The sequence below is a fragment of the Lolium rigidum genome, chromosome 3, assembly GCF_022539505.1.
Source record: "Lolium rigidum isolate FL_2022 chromosome 3, APGP_CSIRO_Lrig_0.1, whole genome shotgun sequence".
In the NCBI taxonomy this organism is placed as follows: Eukaryota; Viridiplantae; Streptophyta; class Magnoliopsida; order Poales; family Poaceae; genus Lolium; species Lolium rigidum.
The window spans coordinates 245,188,139-245,214,461 of NC_061510.1; the positions used below are offsets into that span (position 1 = coordinate 245,188,139).

At 40.3% G+C, this 26,323-nt stretch overlaps 3 protein-coding genes across 3 annotated transcripts; all 3 read right to left on the reverse strand.

Annotated features, from left to right (window-relative positions):
* Positions 1 to 1,862: 1,862 nt before the first annotated feature.
* On the reverse strand, positions 1,863 to 4,104 carry LOC124696303 (cysteine-rich receptor-like protein kinase 26). The gene is made up of 6 exons (XM_047229040.1): positions 4,005 to 4,104; positions 3,663 to 3,921; positions 3,212 to 3,440; positions 2,963 to 3,110; positions 2,483 to 2,679; positions 1,863 to 1,896 (listed from the first exon to the last, which is right to left on the reverse strand). The coding sequence occupies exons 1-6, from the start codon at positions 4,089 to 4,091 to the stop codon at positions 1,863 to 1,865; spliced, it is 954 nt and encodes a 317-aa protein (XP_047084996.1). The 5' UTR covers positions 4,092 to 4,104.
* A 590-nt stretch (positions 4,105 to 4,694) lies between these two features.
* Positions 4,695 to 7,298, reverse strand: LOC124696304 (vesicle-associated protein 1-1-like). The gene is made up of 6 exons (XM_047229041.1): positions 7,241 to 7,298; positions 6,923 to 6,993; positions 6,721 to 6,802; positions 6,511 to 6,632; positions 4,895 to 5,020; positions 4,695 to 4,796 (listed from the first exon to the last, which is right to left on the reverse strand). Exons 1-6 carry the CDS (start codon positions 7,296 to 7,298, stop codon positions 4,695 to 4,697), a joined length of 561 nt encoding a protein of 186 aa, XP_047084997.1.
* A 7,829-nt stretch (positions 7,299 to 15,127) lies between these two features.
* Positions 15,128 to 18,820, reverse strand: LOC124703226 (26S proteasome non-ATPase regulatory subunit 12 homolog A-like). The gene is made up of 11 exons (XM_047235447.1): positions 18,771 to 18,820; positions 18,444 to 18,632; positions 17,588 to 17,695; positions 17,400 to 17,504; positions 17,219 to 17,275; positions 16,939 to 17,135; positions 16,267 to 16,366; positions 16,073 to 16,185; positions 15,822 to 15,975; positions 15,658 to 15,735; positions 15,128 to 15,539 (listed from the first exon to the last, which is right to left on the reverse strand). Exons 1-11 carry the CDS (start codon positions 18,771 to 18,773, stop codon positions 15,321 to 15,323), a joined length of 1,323 nt encoding a protein of 440 aa, XP_047091403.1. The 5' UTR covers positions 18,774 to 18,820; the 3' UTR covers positions 15,128 to 15,320.
* Positions 18,821 to 26,323: the final 7,503 nt, after the last annotated feature.

A 26,323-nucleotide genomic window follows, 5' to 3' on the forward strand; every position in this document is an offset into this window, starting at 1 on the left:
GCGCGAGCTCGCCCCGCCCCGCGCCACCCCATCCCGTCGCGAGCTCGCCGGAATTTGGTTCGATTCTGGCGAATTTAGTTGGATTCCGGCGACAGTTGGTCTCATCTGAAATTTCATCACGCCACGAATAGAGTTTGGTGTTCAGTTCGCCCTTTCAGCCCCTACAAATACAGGCCGAGTTGGGTTTTCGGTCTCGGGCTGAAAACTTTTTTTCGGTTTGGCTCGTTTACGGTGACTGATCTGCGCCATTTTCTGATTTGAACCCGTAAATCGGCAGTTATTATTCGGTTTGCTACAGATGCTCTAAAGGGTAAATTAGTTGAGACCTTCCCATTCAAGAGATGAATTAGGAGTGAAGTCTGGGGCTATATATGCTCCGGAACTTAACAAAATCTTCAAAAGGTTTGGCATTTGATTTGTTGCACAACGAACGCATAATTTACAATCGATGTCTAACGACCAAACAAAGGGGTATAGACCATGACGAAACTAGAAATAATAGCGGGGGAAACTCAGGAGCTAAATTAGAAATTACCCGATTCATCCGCGCAGGCGAGCAGAGAGCTCAACCCAGCGTTCATCCGCAGCGCAGCGGACGCATCTCAAGCTGTGGCCGGTGGCCAAGGGAGGACGGGTGGAGGTCGCGCGGAGGCGGAGCAGGCCAGCAGTAGGGTCGACGGGCAGTGGGGAGGAGGGCGGCGCCGCGGTGCGCTGGCACTGGGCGGCGGGCGGCACGCACAGGGTAAGGTCCGCACAGTGAATGTGTATTTGGACAGACGGGCTTGCAGGAGGAGAGGTGTGGATTACGGCGTAATGGGGCCTCGCATGGCCCATAAAACCGAAATCGCTGGGAGTTGCCTATGAGCTATGATTCAGCAGAATTTCAGACTCTGCTTGCATGATGTCTTTGAGCCGTTTTCAACATTACCACGCCATACAAATAATTTTTTTCCCGAAACGAAATCAGATGTGGCAGATTTTTTTAGAGTTGGACTTCTTAGATGTGGGTAACACATAATTTTGCAGTATACTGTAAAAAAATGTTCACAGTATTCTAGAGTTTTTCGGATGAAAAACACGTAATACAGTAACACATTGTTTAGCCCATCAAAGAGCGCTGGAGGTACACTGGCTAAGTTGTAGACAGTTCGATTTCTTAGGAGCTGTAATCCAAATAAGTAATGCAACATAGCTGTGATAAAGTTTCTGCAATAAGTGGTAAATCTTAGTATCAGTTCCATGTACCACTACTCAATTGTCACAACTACTAAATTGTGAGCTCTGTTTGAATGTGGTGTCTAGAGTGCTCCAAACTCTGCAAAATTTTGTCAAGTAATCAACAACAGCAGGGAAAAGAGGACATAAAGATGCGTCTGACATAATGGTGCTTAAGATTTGAAAAAAAATCTCACACAACATTGGTTAGCTTATGTCATGAATAACCACCTTGAACAGGTTTATATGCTAGCAAAGCTGCAAAAGCATAGCAACAATCTTTTATTTATATTTATGCCCTTGTGCCTACTTTTTGGTGTTCCTGCTCCTGATAAATATGTGGGGATACAAAAATCCCAATAACGTGGATCACTCTCATCTTTTTGTCCAAACCGTGTCAATGACACATCTTATTCACTAGTTACAACTAGGATAGGAGACCAGAAATTTAAAAGGCTTGCATAGGCACTCGTCAAGCATAAACATGGATCCAAAAGCCCTTCAGAAAAATTAAAGCCAACATAAGTTAGATATGAATCGATCACTCTACATAACCTTTAAATATTCGTGTTGTTTAAGGAGGCATACCAGAAATGCTGGAGCAATGGATGTTGACCAGATATGCATTGATGATCTCCTTTCCTAGACTATGGCTCCTCCACCGATGGCGTGGCTTGATAACTGGAATTGACCAGATTGTTGGTCAAATTTTCCTTGATTTATACTCTTTCCAGTTCTCTCAAGTTGTTGTGATGAACATTGATGTTTTATCTAACGTGTAAATTCTAATAGTAATTCATGTTGTAGTACATCTATACGTTTGACATATATTTTACCAAATTTATTGATAGTCAAAATTTTGAGAGTTGACTTTACATAAGCCTAAAAGGAAAAAAAACCTTTTAAGAATTACCGGAACAACAGACACTCAACTACAACAGTTGAAGCAACACACGTGGTCATGAAGAAATTTCAATTTTATACCATGAACTATGACTGAAATCCAATTTTTTTCCTAATACTTTCTATCCCTCCAAAACAAACCTTGCACTTAGGCAACCTTTAACTTTTGTACAATGTATTAATTTGAAAGTGTTTTGCTACCTACACTAGGCTAGATAAATTTGTGCTAATGGGCATTGAAGTCACAAAGGTTTATACATATGGAAGAAATATATAAATTTAATGTTATGTATTCTCTATATTATAAAAAAAGACTACATAAAGTACATTCTAGTTATCATTTGTGGGTTGTAGGTGAAGTTACCCGTTGGTAATGTCCCAATTAATACTTTCCAGCCCTTGAAGCATAACAATAATTTTCTTCATTGTAGGCCTTTTTGTCCGCTCGGGATTTAGGCACATTAGACCAACTTGAATGCATCTTTTTATTTGTTGGCAGTCTTTTTGTAGTGATGTATAGCTTGGTCCTTTTTGCAACACATCTCTCCATTTCTGAAGCGCCTGTGAATTGGAAAACAAATCTGAATGGTTGATATACATAGGGGCGGACCCATTACAAATCCTGACTGTGGGCATATGCATGAGTGGGGGCACTTCTTCAATGAATTTGCAGATTTTTGATGATTTCCTTCAAAAATATGTACAGATATAAAGGGAATTCAAAAATTTGAGTGGGGGCATAGGCCCCCACTCAGCTGTGCCTGGGTCCGCCCCGTATACATTGGTAAAATGCCACATGGTGTCTACGATAAGAGGCCTCGATCTTGAAAGTTAGTTGTCTTACAAGCTCAATGAAGACCGTGGAAGGTGTTCCAATATCATCTAGGTACTTCTTCTGTCCCGTTATTACCTCCATGATTATTACACCCAAACTGAATATATCTGACATAGGTGTGACCATACCCTGTAGGTATTCCGGTGGCATGTAACCTCTGCATTAACACAACTCGGTGAATATATATGAAGATTTAAGAGAAAATACATCCCGTTGATTACTACAACACAATGAATTGTAAAGTGGTTATTCACTTACAACGTTCCACTAATATTTTTTGTGCGAATAGTTTGTTTTTCATCATTCAGTCTCGATAGACCAAAGTCGGTAAGTTTTGGCAACATTTGTTCATCTAGCAATATGTTCCCGGGTTTTAGGTCCAAGTGGATAATTGGACCGCCGTCTTGCTCATGGAGGTATTGTAGACCATAGGAAATCCCCTCAATTATTTTGTAGCGCGTGGGCCAATCAAGTCCGCATGATGCATCTACATTTGCAAATAAAATAATATCATTCAATAGATGTTGTCTTGTAATCCTTATTATTGGTTTCCCTCTATATAAAAGGTTTTCTAGATTTTTATTGTACATTCCGACTTTTCATTCATGAGAGCAAGGTATTTATAGCTATGATCAAGCCACAATAAGGCAACCTCGACGAGAGATGAAAATTAGAGATAGAAGAGTTATTCCATATTTCAATGGCATACCTGTAATATACTTTTCAAGACTTCCATTAGGCAAATATTCCAAGCAAAGCAAACATTGTGTGTTCTCAGCAAATATTAATTTTCCTTCATAAGTATTATGTAAGTGTTGCGTTTCATAGCAATAGCTTACTAGATGCACTATATTTGGGTGCTTCAGCTTCATAAGAAGATTAATCTCATTCTCAAATGGCTTTTGGGATCCCGATATTGATTGCACAAGCTTCTTGACTGCAATCATTTTCCCATCACCTAGCAAACCCTGTTTAAAGACTCCTATTAATATGGATATTGCTTTAGGGTCTAGTATGGTTCCCACTTTGATAGAAATCTATTTAGCCTTACCTTATATACCACACCAAAACCACCCCTTCCTACTATCATCTTCTCACAAAAGTTGTTTGTGATATCTTTTAAATTTTGCAACGTCATGTTGTGTAACGTGGATCCCGTCTGCATAAATAAGTCAATGAGTTAATGAAGTATTGCATGTATACCATTTCAAGAGCTTTTGGGTTAACTTGAGGATATAGATCAAAGAAGATATTTTAAAAAGTTATGTTAAACATATAAAAAAGTATGAGTTATATAATCAAAGACAAGGCGACGAACTCTCTTCAGACCCCTCCCATATTTTAATGTTTCATTGTTGCCATACAAGGTAATTTTTTTATCCTACCACCATGTTACTTTCATCAACGCAGTGCCAAGATCACAAGTATGTAGGAGTATGACAAAATCCTAGAGTAAAATTAATAAGTCTAAAATTTACACTCCGGTACTCCACTCGCAATCTCTTATAAATTATCCTTGTCTATCAATTCCAGGGGTAAGCCCATAAGCGATCCCAGTCCACCCTTTTTGTTATCTACTACAGGGTTTTATGCATGCATATGTGGGCTAGCTCCAGCATGTAGAATATTACAATTATGAGTGACAAAAATGGTTACTTTCACCATGAAACCGAGATCAATTTTTTTGAAGTTCTGACTTATTCTACATCAAATGTAACTAGTTGATAAGTAACATCCTCGACTAAGTAAAAGTAAGTTTCTGCCCTCGGTACCAAACAACTAAGATCATACTGACATCAACTCTAATCTTTGGTGTCAATTTTTTTTTTGGTGTTTCCTGCATCTATAAAACAATCAATCCCATACGAACCATTTAAAATCAAGAAAATAATGGAACAACATAAAGTCAAGAGTTCTCACATCTTGAAAATTTGTGTTTGCCTCAGCAGGCCCTGAAGAACGAGGCGACGAACCCTCTTTAGACCCCTCCTGCCTGGGCGATGGTGGTTGTACATAGAGTACCTTCAGCTTCGTCTCGTCCATTGCATTACCTGCTTGCTTTTTAAACTACGCAAGGTTGACCTGTTAATACTGTTGAAGCAAAAAATATATACTTCACCAATAAAGAGACATTGGAATGAGAAGTACCATCTCCTCAGTTAGATCGTTAGTTGTTGTCGCTTCCCTCACCACAACACTCTGCACGAGAAACATGTCCTTACAATGCATGTTTGGCGGTGCCTCTTCTTGTGGTTTCATTATAACTAGCAAAACACATAGTATATTAGTTTTTGTGCGAAAATGACAAAGCATCATAATGAATTTGCTGGGTGGGAATGTGAATACACTACCATTGACATCGTAGGTGGACCGCGGTGGCACAATAGAGATGTTGGGCCGAACCCAATATCTCTTAGGATTAGTATTTTTAACCTAAGAAGAACAATAGTTTGCCAAATGTGGCATTATATTCTGAAACTTTGTATAATAGTAGAGTTGTGGTGGAAATCAAAGCATCCCGACACTTTGTCACGGTGGAAATCAAATAAATAGTAGTTCTAAATTACCTTAAAAGCAATGAAGTCGGTTGTTGTATTCGTTAGATACATAAAGCACGTGATTTGCCTCGTTGTTTCAACTGCGTGAATAAAAATGAGAGAATAAAATTTAGCACAGAGAGTACAAGCTAACGAAATACCAAATTACATATGTGCTCTGGATGTTGAGTTTTCTCCCTTGATAAAAATTGCATTCCAAACCGAGAAACACTCTAGCATTACTAAAAATTCCATAAAAATATAAACAATGGAATCTGCATGTGCCAAAACAACTACAAACAAACACAAAATCTTCATTGGAGAGATGCCATACAGGGGAAGCAGAGCGCATCGGGTTTGATCGTGAGGAACCTCTTCGAGATGTGTTCCATCTGCCATTAGAATATGGATTGATCAAATTTTACGAGTCTGGTCCGAAAATAACAACGTGTATAAGTAATATTAATAGCATAGCATATATCAGTGTGATCAGGTATTATATAGGTGGCGCACCAAGCCTGGTGTTTATACCAGCATGTTTCACTTGTTGATTATATGTACATAACTCTTTACATTGTGCATATCAATAAACACACATTTCTGTTGGTTTACTTATTAATTCATAGGTGGTATCAGATAGCTTCTCTTCAAATTTTATTTGTAGTGGATGTTAGCAATTGGTTCTGAGATTTTTCTCGTTGCCTGCATCTAGAAAAAGATCAAACTGATATTCTGATCTAAAGAAATTAAGAATAAGAAAACAAATAAAACAAACAACATAAATTCAGAGACCTCACATCTTTATAATGTATGTTGCCCCCACCAGACGATGAAGGACGAGGCGACAAACTTTCTTCAGATCCCTCCCCCACATGCCATGGTGGTTGTAAAAATAACACCTTCAGCTTCACCTCTTCCACTAGATTACCTTCATGTATTTTGAACTACACAAACTTCACTTGTTAGCTCTATTGAAGAAAAGATAATCCAACAATGAAGATACATTGGAATGTGAACTACCATGTCTTTGTCTTGAGTTACATCCTCGACCGTTGTTCCCTCCCTTACCACAACGCTCTGAACGAGAAACTTGTCCCCGCATTGCATCTCTGCTGGAGCCTCACTTTGTGTTCCCATTGTAACTACGAAATCACACGGTGTCAACTTGTGTGCAGAGATAAATAAAGCATCTCAATAACTTTGTTGGATGGGTAAGGGATTTAACACTACCGTTGACATTGCAGGTGGACCGTGGTGGCACAATAGAGATGTTGGGCTGAACGCAATACCTCTTAGGGTTATTATTCTTAACCTAAGAAGCACAATCCAAATGTGGCATTACATTCAGTCACTTGTAGAATTGTAAAGTCATGTGTTATGAGGCAGACTAAAAATGCTTGGTGGAAGCAGAAAAGGTGTAGTCCGAAGTTACCTTGAAGGCGATGCGGTGATCCGTTCTGTTCGTCAGGTGTATAGAGCACGAGGCCTGCTTATTCGCTTCAACTGAACGATTCAAAACGAAAAGGAGAACCAATTTTAGCAAAGACAGTACAACAAAACTGCCTAAATTAATTCCGTCCACACTCTGAAAAAACATTAGAGGGGACTGTTTGGCTAATTTGGCTTAAACATCAGCACAGACTGAGAAACACAGGAACATGATCAGTGAATCAGTAATAACGGCATCGGCATGTGCCAAATTAAACAGTTTAATGCAAACATGGAATGTTCAGGCAAAGAGATGGCATACATGAGAAGCGGAGCTCGTTGGGCTGGATCCCGAGCAACTTCTTCGAGCCAGAGTCCATCTGCAACTGGAATTTGGAGAGGGGAGTGCTGTGATGCCCAAGATGATGTCGCGTTGATCAATCTTAATTGGCCCCCAAATGCAGAAAGAAGCATTGGTTGAGCTGCAGTTGCAACAGCCTAGTCAACGCTCGCTGGTGCCTGCTGTACATATGTAATGAGGCCACTTGGACTTAAATATTGTTCTATCAGAAACGGATCAATGTGCCTGTTCGTGAGATGAAAGAGATTTGTCAACTCTTGCCGAGTCCTGCCTGCTTCCGGGATGATGTCACTCGGATTTTAAATTGTTGCAACAGGGTCAAATAAGAACCGGGCAGCAGAGAGATAGATATGATGGGGCAGTGAGGTCGGATGAGGTGGCAACCACACCCACACTGTACTTCGATGGTACTATGTATGGATAGACGGGCTTCGAGGAGAGGAGTGGATGATTGGGCCACTCTGTCCTCAGGCAGCCCAGAATCTCCGACTCAGTTTGCAGGATCTCTTCTAGGTGCTAGCTCGTTTCCACAGCCAAACAAGACCAACTCCACTGAAAAACGACCAACACGTTACAGTGCACAGCCGTTTTGAATATTGCCACTTCATACAAATGTCATCACTCATCACCACATTACTGCGACAGTACAATATCGTCTCTAGCTCATCATTTAGATCAGAACGAGGTCATCTCCCGCACAATCGGTGAGGAGTACAACACCAGGTAGATGAAGCAGTCAAACAAGAACATTGAATTTGCCTCCCGCTGTAGGAAACGTTTCTGATAATGTTTAGACCAAAGCTCACAAAGACTTTGAAATCTATCACCTATTGTCTAAACCGTGTCCATGGCACTGCATATTTCCCTAGGAACTAAAACAATTTCAGATATGTGACATAATTAGCTACAGCTAGGACCGGAGACCTGCAAGGGATACGAACGAACGGAGACCCAAAGGCCTGCGGAACAACAAACATAAATTAGATATATGCCTTTAGCACTTTACATAATTCTTACAGTAATAGCTGACATGATTTAAAGTGGCATACCAGGGAGGAAGATAAACTGGACGCTGTGGCATTCTCCTTTGCTGATCTATGGCTCCATCCTGGATGACATGGCTTGATAACTGGAGCGGATCAGATTATTAGTTGATGTTTTGACAAGATCTACGAAAATGCAATTTTGACAAGTAATTCATATTGTTAGTAGATTTGTATGTTCTAAAAACTAAATATGATAGTATCTAAGATAAATATTTTACATGGTATAAATAGTTAAGTTTGAGATTGAGTTTACGTGTAGAATGACAACTTTTTTTGAGAGAAGTTCAATAGTCGAAGGAACAAATACATGAGTTCACAAATTACTTTAACTAAGAGAAAGGACCAAGAGATTGAAATTTTCCGAAGATCCAATTTAGTCCTATAGCTTGCAAATTCACAAAACCAAACCTTGTACTCCTACCTAGGAAAGCATTCACTTTTTGAACATCGACAAATTTGGAAGCGAATTTTATGCTAAAAGGAAGTCAGGTTATAAGATCTTGTAGAAGGTATGCATTAAGAATATAGCTTAGTCCTAGTCACTTGGTCACTACTTCCAATGTAAACTATTACTTGTACAAATTTATAACAATAATCACTTTGTAGGTATGATACATAAATTTAATGATTTGTGCTTTATACTTTCGCAGTTAAGGAAAATAATAAATACATATTATATATTGGAGTATGTAACAACGGAACATTATCATGTGTGGGTTGCAAGTGATGTTACCTCGTTGCTAATGTACCAATTCATACTTTCCAAACCATGAAGCATATTGATAATTCTATTCACTGCAGGCCTTTTGGTTCGCTCGGGATTCACAGAGATTAGACCTATTTGAATGCATCTTCTTATTTGTTTGCAATCTATTTCTAGCGATGTATATGACGGGTCTTGTTGCATCCTGTGTCTCCATTTTTGAACTTCCTGTTTAATCCGAACACAAATATGGTATATTACTTTACTATGGAAAAAATTCGCATGGTCCATAGGAAAAGGGACCTCAATCTTGAAAGTTATAAAAGATATTCCTTACAAGCTCAACAAACTCGGAAGATGTTCTGATATCATATGGGTATTCCCTGCGTCCAGTTATTACCTCCATGATTATTACACCCAAACTGAATATGTCAAACATAGGTGTGATTATACCCCGTAGGTATTCTGGCGGCATATAACCTCTGCATTGTAATGTGAGTGGGTGAAAGGAAGTTTTACCGGTAAAGAAGACACATTCACATTATTACAAGAAAGAAATGGATTTTCAAGAGGTGGTTCACTTACAGCGTTCCACAAATAGATGCAGTGAGAATAGTTTGTCCTTGATCAAATAATCGTGACAGACCAAAGTCTGTAATTTTTGGTAGCATATTTTCATCAAGCAATATGTTCGCGGGTTTTAGGTCCAAGTGAACAATAGGATAATTGGATTGCTCGTGGAGGTACTGTAGACCATATGAAATCCCCTCAATTATTTTGAGGCGCTGGGACCAATCTAGTCCGGAAGATGCATCTGCGTTCGTAGATAAAAGAAGAGCATTCTATAGATGATGTCTTGAATTCTGTTTTTATTGTATAATCAGTATGTATGACTTCAAATTTATGTTGAAAAGTATCTTTTTTCATCAATAAGAGCACAATCATTATGAACTATGATCAAAACAGAAGAATGCAATGTCCAGGAGAGATGAAAACTAGAGAAAAAAACAAATGGTCCATATGTAAATGGCATACCTGAAATGTACCTGTCAAGACTTCCCATAGGTAGACATTCCAAGCAAAGCAAACTTTCAGTGCTCCAAACAAAAATGAATTTTCCTTCATGAAGTGTACGTACATTTTGCATTTCATAGCAATAGCCTAGTAGTCGCACTATATTTGGATGCTTTAGTTTCATAAGAAAATTAACCTCATTCTCAAATTGGTTGCTTGAGATCGAGGTTGGTTGCACAAGTTTCTTCACTGCAACTATTTCCTCGTTCAAAGTACCTTTTTTAATACCCTATTTAAAGTACCTTGTTAATATGGATATAGGTTTTTGTGTCAAGTATGGTTTATATCTTAGAGAAAACAAAAAGATACATGATTTTAACATTACCTTATATACCACACCGAAACCACCTCTACCAAGTATTCTCTCATCAGAGAAGTTTTGTGTGATGTCTTTCAAATGTTGTAACGACATGTGCTGTAGAGAGGATTCCGTCTGCATAAAGAATGGCTTGGATTAACGAGGGATTGCATTTCTATCATTTCAATAGGGTTAATCTGAAGATTCTATCAACAAAAAATATGAACAAATATTTTGTAAATACAAGATGAAATTATGAATTGTGCGACTTTTTCTATAGAAATTTATGCATATGCTATTGAATTTTAATCTTGCGCCACCATATCAATTTCATAAGCGTAGTGCAAAGACCACAAATATGTTGGAATGAGACAAGAGCCTACAGTAATATCAATAGGCAAATTCCATATGCGATGCAGTTACTAAGCCTGAAATTTACACTATTAAGTTCTCTCTTTTTAATATTACATTTACACCGTAGGGGCTTCCCCCATGATAAAGTGGTCAAAAAAATTACACTATCCAGCAACCCCTTACAGATCATCCCTACGTATCAACTTAAGTGCAACTAAGCTCATGAGTGCTAGTCCAATGACTCCAAGCCACTCTAGATTTTCTCTACTTTAACTATATATTGAGTGGGGCTGGTCCAGTGTGAGCGCTATGTGTTTATTCAGTAATTAGTAGTAAAGCAATCGTGAATCTAGCTACTGTGATCACACCCGGTAGACTAATTAGCACTAGGAGTGAGAAAATTAGCTATTTTCCACTGAAAAACTCTGATCAATCTTTTTGTATGTTTCACTCAACAAATATCTTTCTAGCAGACAACATGTTCTTGTTTATTTGAAATCAGATGTAACTAGATCTTAAGCAGCATTGTTAAGCGAGTAAAAGGGTTTTTTTCCCTCGGTGGGAAATAAGTAAGATATTGCTATCAACATTAGTTTTGGCCTACTGGTACATAGGTTTCTCGAAACTATCAATATTTTTGTATAAACGGTAAATAAATTGATAATGAAAATGGATTTTCCAGGGTTTTATATGCATTTGTTGTTTTGTTGCTATCTTTCAATATGCAAAATCTTTTTTACATTAAGCGCCAACTTTTTTAGACAAGTAATTTCAAGTAAAATTATATAAAAAAATGAATGAATTGCATATCACTATGCAAGAATTGCCATTTTGTACCTCCATACCCCCTTCACGGTTTCCCTGCATACTGCCGAATTGTTGCACAAGATCTGTATAAAAAGTTTGTCCCTACACAAAAATAAAAATAAAAATCTAAATTAGTGATTCTGAAATCTTAGGAAACAAAGTGACAGTGAGTGGTATATGTTCTCAGTTATATGTATGCAAGCGCAGTTGAAAGGACAGTAGGAGGTTCCACTGTTGTGAACAGAGTGAAACAATTCAGCATTTGTTCCTCGCATGTCTCTTCTGGGCTTGTGGCAGACTGTTCGTGGCACTGAATATCCCACCACCAACTGTATGTTGAATATGTTTGGTGATTGCTTGACAGGTGGTTAGAAGATAACTTAAGGCTCAAATGCAGGTTACCATATGTGTTTTATGTTAAGCAGGTTGGAATTGCCACAAAAATATTATTTATACTCCAATTTCTTGCAGACTATTCATATGGGCATATGGCTACTCATCGGATCTGTACATGATGCTCAATGCACTGTGTGGAGGCATGAAATTCTGGTGATGGTCGCACGGGCTATGTTCAACCACTTTAGCAAGTGTTCTAACAATAAAATTAGTTATCCTAACTTCTAGGCTTTAGTACGATTTTTTTATTGAGTGATACTTTCCAATAAATATGGTTACGTACATGATTTATATGCGGAGTTCAGAGGATCCCTCGTGTATCAACAAAAACGTTAGCTGTCATACCTTGCCAATAAAAGATACAGTACGGCCCCACCAGTACACTGGAAACCAGCGTCTTTCACTCTTCTTCAGAATTTGCATAATTTCTCCTGTAGTGGGTCTATTCTTGCTTTCATGGTCCGCACATTTTATTGCCATTTTTATGCATGTATCGATTTGATTCCATTCAGATGATGTTGCATTTGACCCTTTCCTCCAATTTGAGTTTACCTATGGAATGAGAACAAACGGATACAAGTATATAACTGAGGGTAGAGAATATAATATAGGTGCGCGATTTTACTTCGAATGAATTGATCATGATGTAGAGAAATAGTTCTTACCAGGTCAATCAATTGTTTTACATCACCCTTTTCACGAAATTCGTTGTAACCACTATGTCCAGCCATAATCTGTATGATTATAATGCCAAAACTATAAACATCATACTTCTCATTGACGTTGCTGTGCGAGGAGAACTCCGGTGGCATGTACTCACTGAATAGTACAATCAGTATATATCAAGCATCAGTTCAGTCTAACCTTGAAAAATAAATAGGTTCATGCATGAAGTCTTTTACTTACGCTTTGCCTTTACATGCCTCTGTCATATAGGTATTTGTTTCACTGATGAGCTTTGACAGTACAAAATCCGTAATTTTTGGCACTAGGAACTCGTCCATTAGTATATTGGAAGGGTTTAGATTTAAATGAAAGAAGGGAGTTTCCAATCCCCGGTGAAGGAAATTTAAACCTTCACAGATCCCTTTTATTATGTTGTAATGGATTTGCCAGTCATGGTCAGCAGAACCTTAAGCACGAATGAATAAGAGAGTATTAGTCAAATTTTAAAGGAAGATCAGTATCCCTTAAACACACAGAAAATCTGACATTGTACTTCATCTTACCTTTGAGATACTTGTCGAGGCTTCCTCCCTGCAAGAATTCAGAACAGAGAATTCTATATCTATCGTGGTACTTACGATTATACTCTGAGTGAGAGCAATAACCAACTAACCGTGCAATATTTGGATGGTAGATCTTCATAAGATTAGGAAATTCACTTTCAAATTTCTGGTCTTCAAATCTTAGATTGTCATGAAACAATTTCACAACAATCTCTTCCCCATTGTGAACAGCCTGTTAGACAGAATAGTTAATATATGTTAGTGAAATTAACTTTTGTTATTCCATGAAAATTAGTTTCCATATGTTATCGCGACATGGAATTTTCAGTGAAAATATCCCTGTAATCCAAGACTAAAGCGCATCTTCAAAAAATCCAAATCATTGTATTAGAAATGCTATGCGACATAGGATTTTGGAGGGTATGGAAGAGAGCCCTGTTAGGAAGAAGCAAATTAAGCAAATAGTCTTTACAGAGAGTGCCTTGTTCTTTGGAAAAAGAAGTTTTACATGGGGTCCATGCTCTTACACAAACATGTAGGGCTCTTTCTAAAGAATTTGGAGAGCATATTATTTCCAATGAATTTAGGCATTTTTTCCCGCAAACAGAAGAAAATGTTTGAGTTTATACTAGATGGTCTTGCCTTTGACGAACTTGATAGGGTGTTACCTAATAGGACGAGAAATGTCCCATGGTTAGTGTCAATGTCTTAGAGACCTCTGTTAAATGCAGAATATAAAGAAAAGTCATGGCATGGCTCCAGTGGTAACTCACTATGTCAACCTGAATTCTCAGTGTCCCAACAACATCACAAGGGTTCCCCGCCAAAAAAAAAAAGAAAAACCAACATCTCAAGGGTTGGGCTAAGCATACAACAAGTGGGGACTTACAGAAAAAGACAAGAAACAACTTGTGAACATACTGCTATATAGTATGGAATAATTATAAGTACTACTACTTAATATCAGCAAGCTAGCTCTTTTTTCTGTGCAACTCAACAAAGAAGCGTGCAGGGAAAATAGTATGTTTGTCATCCGTACCTTGTAAACTTTTCCAGAGCAACCACTTCCAATCTTCAGCTCATCAGAGAAACCCTTTGTGATCTCCTTTATGACACTAAGACTTATAGGCATTGCTTCTTTCCGTACTGATATATATCTGTTGACGTAAGAACAATGTATGTAATCACCCCTTGATAGCAACCAAGTGCATGATTTACAAGCTGAGATTTCAGGTAAGAGGTAGCAGCAGTAAAAGGCAAGAACACAATGAGACTGAGATCTTGTGGCACACCTGGAAGATTTTGGGAAGTAATCAACGTGCTCAGGATGATGCAGTGCCCCTAACTGGCTTCCAAATTCAGGGAGGTGTAGCTGAGAGCGATGAGATGTGGATGCAAAAGATGCAGTTACTGTTGTATATATGGAGAAGTTCAGTCAACTGTAGCTAGCGTGATGATCTGGGGGGTGACGTCATTGGGGTTAAAAATTGTTCCGTCAGCTTGACACAAGAACCCAACACGCGCTCCAGTGTTATCCGAAACATTAATGACTTGCATCGGATCCAGGGCTCAGTTTGAGTTTCTGCCTTAATCTTTCTGACGACGCTTCTAGTGCTGGCGCTGACCTGACACTGGCAGCACATGATGGATAGAGAACGGGCATGGAGGACATGAGGGACGCAGGCGCAAGCCTGCCAGGGCAGAACAGCATCACATTCGGTTCTTCAACCTGCCAAACATTGGCATTTCCTGGAAAAGTTTAATCTTGGGAGTTGCCAATGCTGACACTACACGAACTGAGACTCTGGAGGTCAAAAAGTTCAGTAACTGGGTAACACCAAGCTACACTGAGAAAATAATAATCATTCAAAAGCCAATCAAATGAGAAACTGTTCTGGTTGACTAGTTCTGAAGAGCAGATGCCAAGAATACAAACAACAGTTGTGAGAATGAGTGGTATTCATCGTTCTGTGTTTACAGTAATTTCAGATCGATCCCAACACAGGTTCCGTGAGCAAACAGGTGATGCCTGAGAAGAGAATAGTTTTGCCCACCCCGAGATTGTGATGCCAGACCATTAAGAAGGCATGGCAGGGAACCTAAAGAAGGCCATCTAACTCAAAACAGTTGCACCTTACACTTTCAACACTGCCTTGTGGATCATGGTCTCCTTGTGTATTTGGTGGCAGCTCTTCTCAACAAGGTCAAGAAGCTTCTCGAGGTTCGACGCCCACGAGTTGAGCACGCCGTTGCTGTCCTGGGCTGTCCGGAAGGATACGATCCCCATCGGTCTGTCAATCTTTGCAATCAAGGCCTTCGAGTTCACCATGTCTGAAAGATGCTTCTCTGCTTCCTGGAGGATCACAATGCTAGCCAAATTAGTTTACTCTGCATACACCATATATCTATGACAACGAGGTATCAAGAGGAATAAGGTGCAATGCTGCTAGGTAGATGTAGGAAATACAGACCTGCAAGCTCAAGCAAAGAAGATCTGCAATCCTCTTCAAGGTAATCCTCGAATAATACTTCGAAACAACCAAGATATTCTGAACAGGGCAACAACAGAAAATCAATTGACAAGCACAATGGAAGAACTAGATAAACATATAAGGAAAAGTCAAGTACACAGTACATGTTCGATGATCCTCAGCTTCAAATCTTCCGCAGCTTTGGTGCCTAAAGCTCCTCCAAGAAAATTCTTCTCATTCTCATATTCATCCTTAAAGAATTCCCACAATTTTGTCCACTGGATCACCTCCATGGTAACGAGTTGCTTCAGCAGCAATCTGTTTTCATAAAGCATCAGAAAGGCAAGTAAGCATTAGGTAAGAACATCTGGAATTTTAATCGGAATTTCATAAACTAAAAGGAACGCAACAGTACCGGAAATTTGGGATCTCGGAAAGATTTTTGTCCTCTAGTGTAGCATTGAGAAGGCTTGACTGCATTGGATCATGAGGCGCCAGCACCAAGTACCAACAGATCTTCCTAAGAACCTACACACAAGATCAGGTAGTTAGATAAAGTAGAGTATGGACAAGCACACATATGTAGCCTCAGAGTGGGTGCATGATTACAGGTATCCATTTTGCTGTATCCTCTTTTACTGATGGAATTTCATAAATCGACTTGTAGCAACGGCAGATTTCCAGGTAATCATTGTTGTGTGAGTAGTAACTGAAAATAAACAATTGGGAAATCAGGATTAACCACCGATATGGAAAATAATTGTAATGGCTAACAGTTCAAGACATTTATCAAGCAGTTCAAACTAGAAATCTGTTTTCACATATCAAGCACTTTAGACAGGGAAACGATAGCAGATACTATTGTAGTCTTCAGAAAAGGCATTCATGACATGACTGTGCAAATAGAACATATACATATATGACAGGTAACAGTAATAAATAGAAATATTGAAAAGGATTTTTAAGTCACAGTAATAAACAGAAATATCGAGAAGGTCTTTTAAAGGTAAGAAAGTCGCAGGTTGCAGCAATGGCAAACAAATATCAGTTGAAGACTTGAAGCATATGACAATTTGTGAGTTATTTGTCATCATTGTCCGAGCATACAGTAACATTATGTTAAGTAGTTAATGTTACTGTCAGTTAGGTAAAACAAACATTTAAGATATTTCCTTTGTCTAATAAAAAAGTTGCATTAACTAGAATAAACATTGCCAGAAAAAGTATTTGAACTTATCATGATTAACTGATTAAGTAACACTAAGCAGATGAACCGCATACCGAATCATCAGTTCATAGTAGATGCGCTTCAGTTCTAAGAGTGAAGGTATCTCTGCAGGGGCTTCCTGAACCATATTATCACCATCTTTTGGTTTCCTTTTTTCCTTTGATGTATCTGCATCGAAGACCCTGGTGCTAATTTTCCTGGATAAAATTTGTGCGCGAACATAGTCTTGACGATCCAGGCACAGCCGAACCTGCAGCCATGATGCAATAAGGTTTTCATGAATCAGGCTCTTTTGATCCTTAGAAGTTCTATTATCACCAATTGGCCACATACCTGCTCTAAAATGAATGCAATTTTCTCTGTCTTCGCCATTGAGCCAAATGTTTCAACCTGAGGATCGATATGTTAGTTAGAAAACAGTAAAGGTAGTTGGAAAAGAGCACAAGAAAAATGAGCACATCATGCTTATAGTGGATGAACTGTTTGTCCGGGATTCTAATGCATGCAAACTTACAGCAACTTCCTGCATCAAATCAGCAGCCTCGTCGATCTTCCCCTGCTCCTCTTTGATTTTAGCAAGTCTTTTGATCAATCTTGCTCTCTCTATCTCGACATATATCTACAGTGGATGCTCAGCAATGAGATTGTGAAAGCCAACGAATGTTACAGGAGTAAACAATAAAAAGTAATCATTCTTCTCACTTTTCCAGCAGCAACGCTGCTGAGTGTTTTGATAAGCTCAATACGGGTGTCTACGTCTGGTGTCACGTCAATGTACTCCATCGCTTTCTGAACCACAGCAGTAATAGCCTGAATATAACAAAGAACAAGAAAATGAGATATGTCAGTTAAAACCAAAAGATACAGCAGTTGCAGGTGCAGCCAGGAGTATTTAACTGCTTATGACATATTGTTCAATCAATAAAAAAAGAAGACAGATGAACATTAAGCGCAAGATACAGGCTCTAGCAGAAAGAAAAGTATTGCAGATACGGGCATAAAAGAAGCTCTTTGTAGAAACAGCTCATGGAAGCAGACAATAACATCAATGTTGTTCCACAATGTCTACTGCGACTTCAGTATAATGAAAATTAATATAAAGTCAGAGAATAAGCCTAATCCTGCTCCCTTGGTTGTTGATTGATTGTTCTCATATGTGTGCTAAAAATAAATAAATAGAACAGTTGGCATCGAAACAGCCCACTAGAAACAGAATAAAACAGTGAGTACTTCTAAAGCCTCATCTCAATACATGTGAGGTTCTGCAACTATTATGGTCACTGCAGTCTGCAAGGGAGTGGTGTTACAAGGCAAAATATGGCATTCCTTCACCACGGCGTAAAGGCTAAAATGCTTGTACTGCATAGGTTCCAGCTTCCCTCTGAAACAAACAATCCAGTGCTTCTCTAGATATCCAATTCTTATAGCATGGAAAATAAATCAGGCGTGCCAATTCTCTGAGCAGCTTGTACTAAGTAAGTAAATCTAGTGCCGGACACCGAGTCAAGCTGTGGCACAATGGAGCAGGAACTGGTAAAGGGAGGGGCAAGCTACGTACCTGCTTGAGCTGCCCCCTCCGCTTGGAGATGACGACGATCTGGTCGTTGAGCGTCTTCCAGGCGGCATCCCTGAAGCAGAGCTCGACGATGTCGACGGCGGCCTTCCTGGTGCCGGCCACGTCCCCGGCCAGCCGGCACTGCTTCTCCACGTTGAGGAGCGACTCGATCGCCGCGTCGAGGTTCCCCTCCTGCACCGTCCGCAGCAGATCAGATCGGAAAACCCTAGGCGAGGGAGTCGTGGGGCGGCCGGCCGAAACCGCAGGGAGCGGAACGGCCGGGGTAGGGGCCGGTGGAGTGGCGGGAAGGGGAGGGGAGGGGAAGCTCACCATGGTCGGGGTCTCGGGAGGACGGCGCGGCGGCGGCGGCGGCGGCGGAGACGGCGGCCGCTTTGGCTTTGCTTGCGGGAGAGGTATGGGGAGAGGAGTCAGTATGCTGTTTCGCCTTTGCAATTCCTGCCTGTCTAATTTCAGTCTAATCAAAATTTGAACATGTTTAAAATTATTTAAACCCTGAACTGGTACAAGTTGGAAGTTGGCAAAGAATTATTTACGCTGTGCGCGCTATTTTGTGGTGTGCATTTGGGACTGTAACTGGGCAATCCTTTGTCAAACCCTCCTGCCTTTTGGCACCTTTATCATCAAAAACTATATACTCTATGTAGTGGCACATGTACTGCATGTAGTGGCACACCGGTTAGACCGGATGTCGAGTCGGCTCCTCGGTAATGCCCACCATGAGAGGCTTGGATATAGAGAAAGGCGATGATGGAGATTCCGGGAACGAGGTGGTACACAACGTACCCAGGTTCACGTTCCCGCAGTGGACGATCGCTACGTCTTGCTAGCAATCCAGTATATGAAAATATGAGTACAAGGTGCCGCCATAGGTGGAGTTGTTATATCTAGTCTAGTTCTAATCCGCAGGTTGTGGTGTCTAGGCGTATGTGATCTATACATATTGTGTTTCTGAATTTTTCCCCCTAAGGGGTGTCCCTGCCTGGATTTATATATCAGCCAGACTAGGGTTTACAAGAGTCCTAGTAGGATTCGTATTGGAGTATTCTTTCTTACAATCCAAGTTGATATTCCTTGTAGATCCAGCTTATCGAGTCCTTGTGCTGGTCCATCTTCATAATCTATACCGGGTATAGCAATGTCGGGTACCCGAAGGGTAATGGCCACATCAGTTGCTCCCGAGTGTCTGGCCGAAGTGAAGCTTCGGGCAGGGACTAAAGTTGTCATCGTCCGATTGTCTTGATCATCCGAAGAATGTTGAATATTGTGCTTGATGTAGAGTTGAAGTTGTTTTGTATCGGGTGCGCGAAGCGCTCCCGATGGGAGTAGCCCCCGAGTCTATGGACGTGTGCTTGCAACCGTGCGTAGACTCAAGTTGTACTACTCGAAGAGCTTGATATTGATGTCGACACCTTCAAATTATTCCACCATCCGATACTTTTAAATCTATCATGTCTTCAGAATGGTGCAAGCTTCGAGAGAAGCCGAAGAGCTAGATTGTTAGAACCTTCGGGTTTATTCTTCTTTGTTGACGAGGCTTCCATCTTTTTATTGGGTGCGCGACCAGTGCTCCCGATGGGAGTAGCCCCCGAGCCTGTAGATGAATATGAAATAGTCATGTATAGGATGTAAAAATGTTGAGTCGAATACCGTAGATTTCTTTGAGTTTCGAGAACATTTGGATGCTTTTGATGATGTCGATGATTTTGATGATGTCACGGAGGAGTTGATGATTTGGATGATGTTACATACGAGTCGATGATTTTGATGATGTCCCTAAAGAGTCGATGATTTTGATGATGTCACAGAGGAGTTGATGATTTGGATGATGTTACATACGAGTCGATGATTTTGATGATGTCCCGAAAGAGTCGATGATTTTGATGATGTCACAGAGGAGTTGATGATTTGGATGATGTTACAGACGAGTCGATGATTTTGATGATGTCCCGAAAGAGTCGATGATTTTTATGATGTCCCAGAGGAGTTGATGATTTTGATGATGCCGCAGAGGAGGCGATGATTTTGATGATACCGCAGAGTAGTCGATGAACCGTGAGCCCAGCCGAAGCTTTTTTGTTTGTCGAAGAGTAGTCGATGGACCGTGAGCCCAACCGAAGCTTTTTGTTTGTCGAAGAAGAGTCGATGGACCGTGATCCCGGTCGAATCTTTTTTTTGTCTTTCGAGTCGATGGACCGTGAGCCCAGTCGAATCTTTTGTTTTTCTTTCGAGTCGATGGACCGTGAGCCCAGTCGAATCTTTTGTTTATATTTCGAGTCGATGGACCGTGAGCCCAGTCGAATCTTTTGTTTGTATTTCGAGTCGATGGACCGTGAGCCCAGTCGAATCTTTTGATTGTCGAAGGCAACTGAGGGATCAAGTCAGTTAGCTTGTTCGATGACCCCGTGATACGTCTCCGACGTATCGATAATTTCTTATGTTCTATGGCATATTATTGATGATACCTACATGTTTTATGCACACTTTATGTCATATTCGTGCATTTTCTAGAACTAACCTATTAACAAGATGCCGAAGTGCCGATTCTTGTTTTCTGTTGTTTTTGGTTTCGAAATCCTAGTAACGAAATATTCTCGGAATTGGACGAAATCAAAGCCCGGGGGCCTATTTTTCCACGAAGCTTCCGAAGTCCGAAGACGAGACGAAGAGGGGCCACGGGGTGGCCAAACCCTAGGGCGGCGCGGCCCCACCCCTGGTCGCGCCGGCCTATGGTGTGGGCCCCCGTGCCGCCTCTTGACTTGCCCTTCCGCCTACTTAAAGCCTCCGTGACGAAACCCCCGCATCGAGAGCCACGATACGGAAAACCTTACCGAGACGCCGTCGCCGCCGATCCCATCTCGGGGGATCCAGGAGATCGCCTCCGGCACCCTGCCGGAGAGGGGAATCATCTCCCGGAGGACTCTACACCGCCATGGTCGCCTCCGGAGTGATGAGTGAGTAGTCTACCCCTGGACTATGGGTCCATAGCGGTAGCTAGATGGTTGTCTTCTCCTCATTGTGCTTCATTGTTAGATCTTGTGAGCTGCCTAACATGATCAAGATCATCTATATGTAATTCTATATGTTGTGTTTGTCGGGATCCGATGGATAGAGAATACTATGTCATGTTAATTATCAAGTTATTATACATGTGTTGTTTTATGATCTTGCATGCTCTCCGTTTCTAGTAGAGGCTCTGGCCAAGTTTTTACTTTTAACTCCAAGAGGGAGTATTTATGCTCGATAGTGGGTTCATGCCTGCATTGACACCTGGGACAGTGACGAGAAAGTTCTAAGGTTGTGTTGTGCTCGTTGCCACTAGGGATAAAACATTGGCGCTATGTCCGAGGATGTAGTTGTTGATTACATTACGCACCATACTTAATGCAATTGTCCGTTGTTAGCAACTTAATACCGGAGGGGGTTCGGATGATAACCCGAAGGTGGACTTTTTAGGCATAGATGCGGTTGGATGGCGGTCTATGTACTTTGTCGTAATGCCCAATTAAATCTCACTATACTTATCATGTCATGTATGTGCATTGTTATGCTCTCTCTATTTGTCAATTGCCCGACTGTAATTTGTTCACCCAACATGCTTTTATCTTATGGGAGAGACACCTCTAGTGAACTGTGGACCCCGGTCCATTCTTTAATACTCGAAATACAAATCTGCTCGCAATACTTGTTTTTACTGTTTTCTCTGCAAACAATCATCTTCCACACAATACGGTTAATCCTTTGTTACAGCAAGCCGGTGAGATTGACAACCTCACTGTTTCGTTGGGGCAAAGTACTTTGGTTGTGTTGTGCAGGTTCCACGTTGGCGCCGGAATCTCGGTGTTGCGCCGCACTACATCCCGCCGCCATCAACCTTCAACGTGCTTCTTGACTCCTACTGGTCCGATTAAACCTTGGTTTCTTACCGAGGGAAACTTGCCGCTGTGCGCATCACACCTTCCTCTTGGGGTTCCCAACGGACGCGTGTCGAACGAAAGACAATACGTCAACCACGCGCATCAAGCAAATTTCTGGCGCCGTTGCCGGGGAGATCAAGACACGCTGCAAGGGGAGTCTCCACTTCTCAATCTCTTTACTTTGTTTTTGTCTTACTTTATTTTACTTACTACTTTGTTTGCTGCACTTATATCAAAACACAAAAAAATTAGTTGCTAGCTTTACTTTATTTACTGTCTTGTTTGCTATATTAAAAACACAAAAAAATTAGTTTACTTGCATTTACTTTATCTAGTTTGCTTTATTTACTACCGCTAAAATGAGTAATCCCGAAGTTGAAGTTCGTTCATTTAAGCAACAAGGGGGAGAATGTTTAAAAGATGCTTGGTATAGAATTAGTGATGCCCATAATAGGTGCACTAAGAAACACTCCACCACTATCCTACTCGGGAATTTTTATGTTGGTATCTCTAGCTGGAATAGATATGTTCTTGATTGTCTCGCGGGAGGTAACTTCCTAGGTGCTCCCGCTTTAGAAGCTACTTGCATTATTGAGAGTTTATTTGGAACACCACCTGTTAATGAAACTAAAAGTGAAACCTCCCTTGAGGATGTTATGAAAAAATTGGAAACCATAGAGAAAAATTGTAGCGTTGAAACTAAATTGGAAATATTACTTGATAATACTTATAAACTTGATAAAATCCTAGGAGGAATTAATGAAAGAATTGCTACTCTAGAAACTTGTGCTATCCATGATAATCAAACCCATAGAATTGGTAAACTTGAAAAAGCTATGGGAAAATTGGGTTCAACTTTTTCTTCTCTTAAATTTAATGAGAAAGCTTATGTGGGTAAGGAGCAAAAATTCATGTATGTCTCTAAGGTGCCTAAACCAAAGAATTACTATAGGCCTAAAATTGATAAAACTCCCAACACCGCTGGTAATGATGTTGATGCTTCATCTCTCGATGTTACTTGAGTTACACTTTCTGCGCCTAGCTGAAAGGCGTTAAAGAAAAGCGCTTATGGGAGACAACCCATGTTTTTACCTACAGTACTTTGTTTTTATTTTGTGTCTTGGAAGTTGTTTACTACTGTAGCAACCTCTCCTTATTTTAGTTTTGTGTTTTGTTGTGCCAAGTAAAGTCTTTGATAGAAAAGTAAGTACTAGATTTGGATTACTGCGCAGTTTCAGAATTCTTTGCTGTCACGAATCTGGGTCTATCTCCCTGTAGGTAGCTCAGAAAATTATGCCAATTTACGAGCATGATCCTCAGATATGTACGCAACTTTCATTCAATTTGAGAATTTTCGTTTGAGCAAGTCTGGTGGCCTAATAAAATCCATCTTTACGGACTGTTCTGTTTTGACAGATTCTGTCTTTTATTTCGCATTGCCTCTTTTGCTATGTTGGATGAATTCTTTGATCCACTAATGTCCAGTAGCTTTATGCAATGTCCAGAAGTGTTAAGAATGATTGTGTCACCTCTGAACATGTGAATTTTTATTATGCACTAACCCTCTAATGAGTTGTTTCGAGTTTGGTGTGGAGGAAGTTTTCAAGGATCAAGAGAGGAGTATGATGCAATATGATTAAGGAGAGTGAAAGCTCTAAGCTTGGGGATGCCCCGGTGGTTCACCCCTGCATATATTAAGAAGACTCAAGCGTCTAAGCTTGGGGATGCCCAAGGCATCCCCTTCTTCATCGACAACATTATCGGGTTCCTCCCCCGAAACTATATTTTTATTCGGCCACATCTTATGTACTTTGCTTGGAGCGTCGGTTTGTTTTTGTTTTTGTTTTGTTTGAATAAAATGGATCCTAGCATTCACTTTATGGGAGAGAGACACGCTCTGCTGTTGCATATGGACAAATATGTCCTTAGGTTCTACTCATAGTATTCATGGCGAAGTTTCTCCTTCGTTAAATTGTTATATGGTTGGAATTGGAAAATGCTACATGTAGTAACTCTAAAATGTCTTGGATAATTTGATACTTGGCAATTGTTGTGCTCATGTTTAAGCTCTTGCATCATATACCTTGCACCCATTAATGAAGAAATACTTAGAGCTTGCTAATTTGGTTTGCATATTTGGTTTCTCTAGAGTCTAGATAACATCTAGTATTGAGTTTTGAACAACAAGGAAGACGGTATGGAGTCTTATAATGTTTACCATATGTCTTTTATGTGAGTTTTGCTGTACCGTTCATCCTTGTGTTTGTTTCAAATAACCTTGCTAGCCTAAACCTTGTATCGAGAGGGAATACTTCTCATGCATCCAAAATACTTGAGCCAACCACTATGCCATTTGTGTCCACCATACCTACTACATGGTATTTACCCGCCATTCCAAAGTAAATTGCTTGAGTGCTACCTTTAAAATTCCATCATTCACCTTTGCAATATATAGCTCATGGGACAAATAGCTTAAAAACTATTGTAGTATTGAATATGTACTTATGCACTTTATCTCTTATTAAGTTGCTTGTTGAGCGGTAACCATGTTTACGGGGACGCCATCAACTATTCCTTGTTGGATATCATGTGAGTTGCTATGCATGTCCGTCTTGTCCGAAGCAAGAGAGATCTACCACCTTCATGGTTGGAGCATGCATATTGTTAGAGAAGAACTTTGGGCCGCTAACTAAAGCCATGATTCATGGTGGAAGTTTCAGTTTGGACACATATCCTCAATCTCATATGAGAATAATAATTGTTGCCACATGCTTATGCATAAAAGAGGAGTCCATTATCTGTTGTCCATGTTGTCCCGGTATGGATGTCTAAGTTGAGAATAATCAAAAGCGAGAAATCCAAAATGCGAGCTTTCTCCTTAGACCTTTGTACAGGCGGCATGGAGGTACCCCATTGTGACACTTGGTCAAAACATGTGCATTGCAAAGATCCGGTAGTCCAAGTTAATTAGGACAAGGTGCGGGCACTATTAGTATACTATGCATGAGACTTGCAACTTGTAAGATATAACTTTCATAACTCATATGCTTTATTACTACCGTTGACAAAATTGTTTCATGTTTTCAAAATAAAAGCTCTAGCACAAATATAGCAATCGATGCTTTCCTCTTTGAAGGACCATTCTCTTTACTTTTATGTTGAGTCAGTTCACCTATCTCTCTCCACCTCAAGAAGCAAACACTTGTGTGAACCGTGCATTGATTCCTACATACTTGCATATTGTACTTGTTATATTACTCTATGTTGACTATTATCCATGAGATATACATGTTACAAGTTGAAAGCAACCGCTGAAACTTAATCTTCCTTTGTGTTGCTTCAATACCTTTACTTTCATTTATTGCTTTATGAGTTAACTCTTATGCAAGACTTATTAATACTTGTCTTGAAGTACTATTCATGAAAAGTCTTTGCTTTATGATTCACTTGTTTACTCATGTCATCACCATTGTTTTGATCGCTGCATCCACTACATATGTTTACAAATAGTATGATCAAGGTTATGATGGCATATCACTTCAGAAATTATCTTTGTAATCGTTTTACTCGCTCGGGACGAGCGAGAACTAAGCTTGGGGATGCTTGATACGTCTCCGACGTATCGATAATTTCTTATGTTCTATGCCATATTATTGATGATACCTACATGTTTTATGCACACTTTATGTCATATTCGTGCATTTTCCGGAACTAACCTATTAACAAGATGCCGAAGTGCCGGTTGTTGTTTTCTCGCTGTTTTTGGTTTCGAAATCCTAGTAACGAAATATTCTCGGAATTGGACGAAATCAAAGCCCGGGGGCCTATTTTTCCACGAAGCTTCCGAAGTCCGAAGACGAGACGAAGAGGGGCCACGGGGTGGCCAAACCCTAGGGCGGCGCGGCCCCACCCCTGGTCGCGCCGGCCTATGGTGTGGGCCCCCCGTGC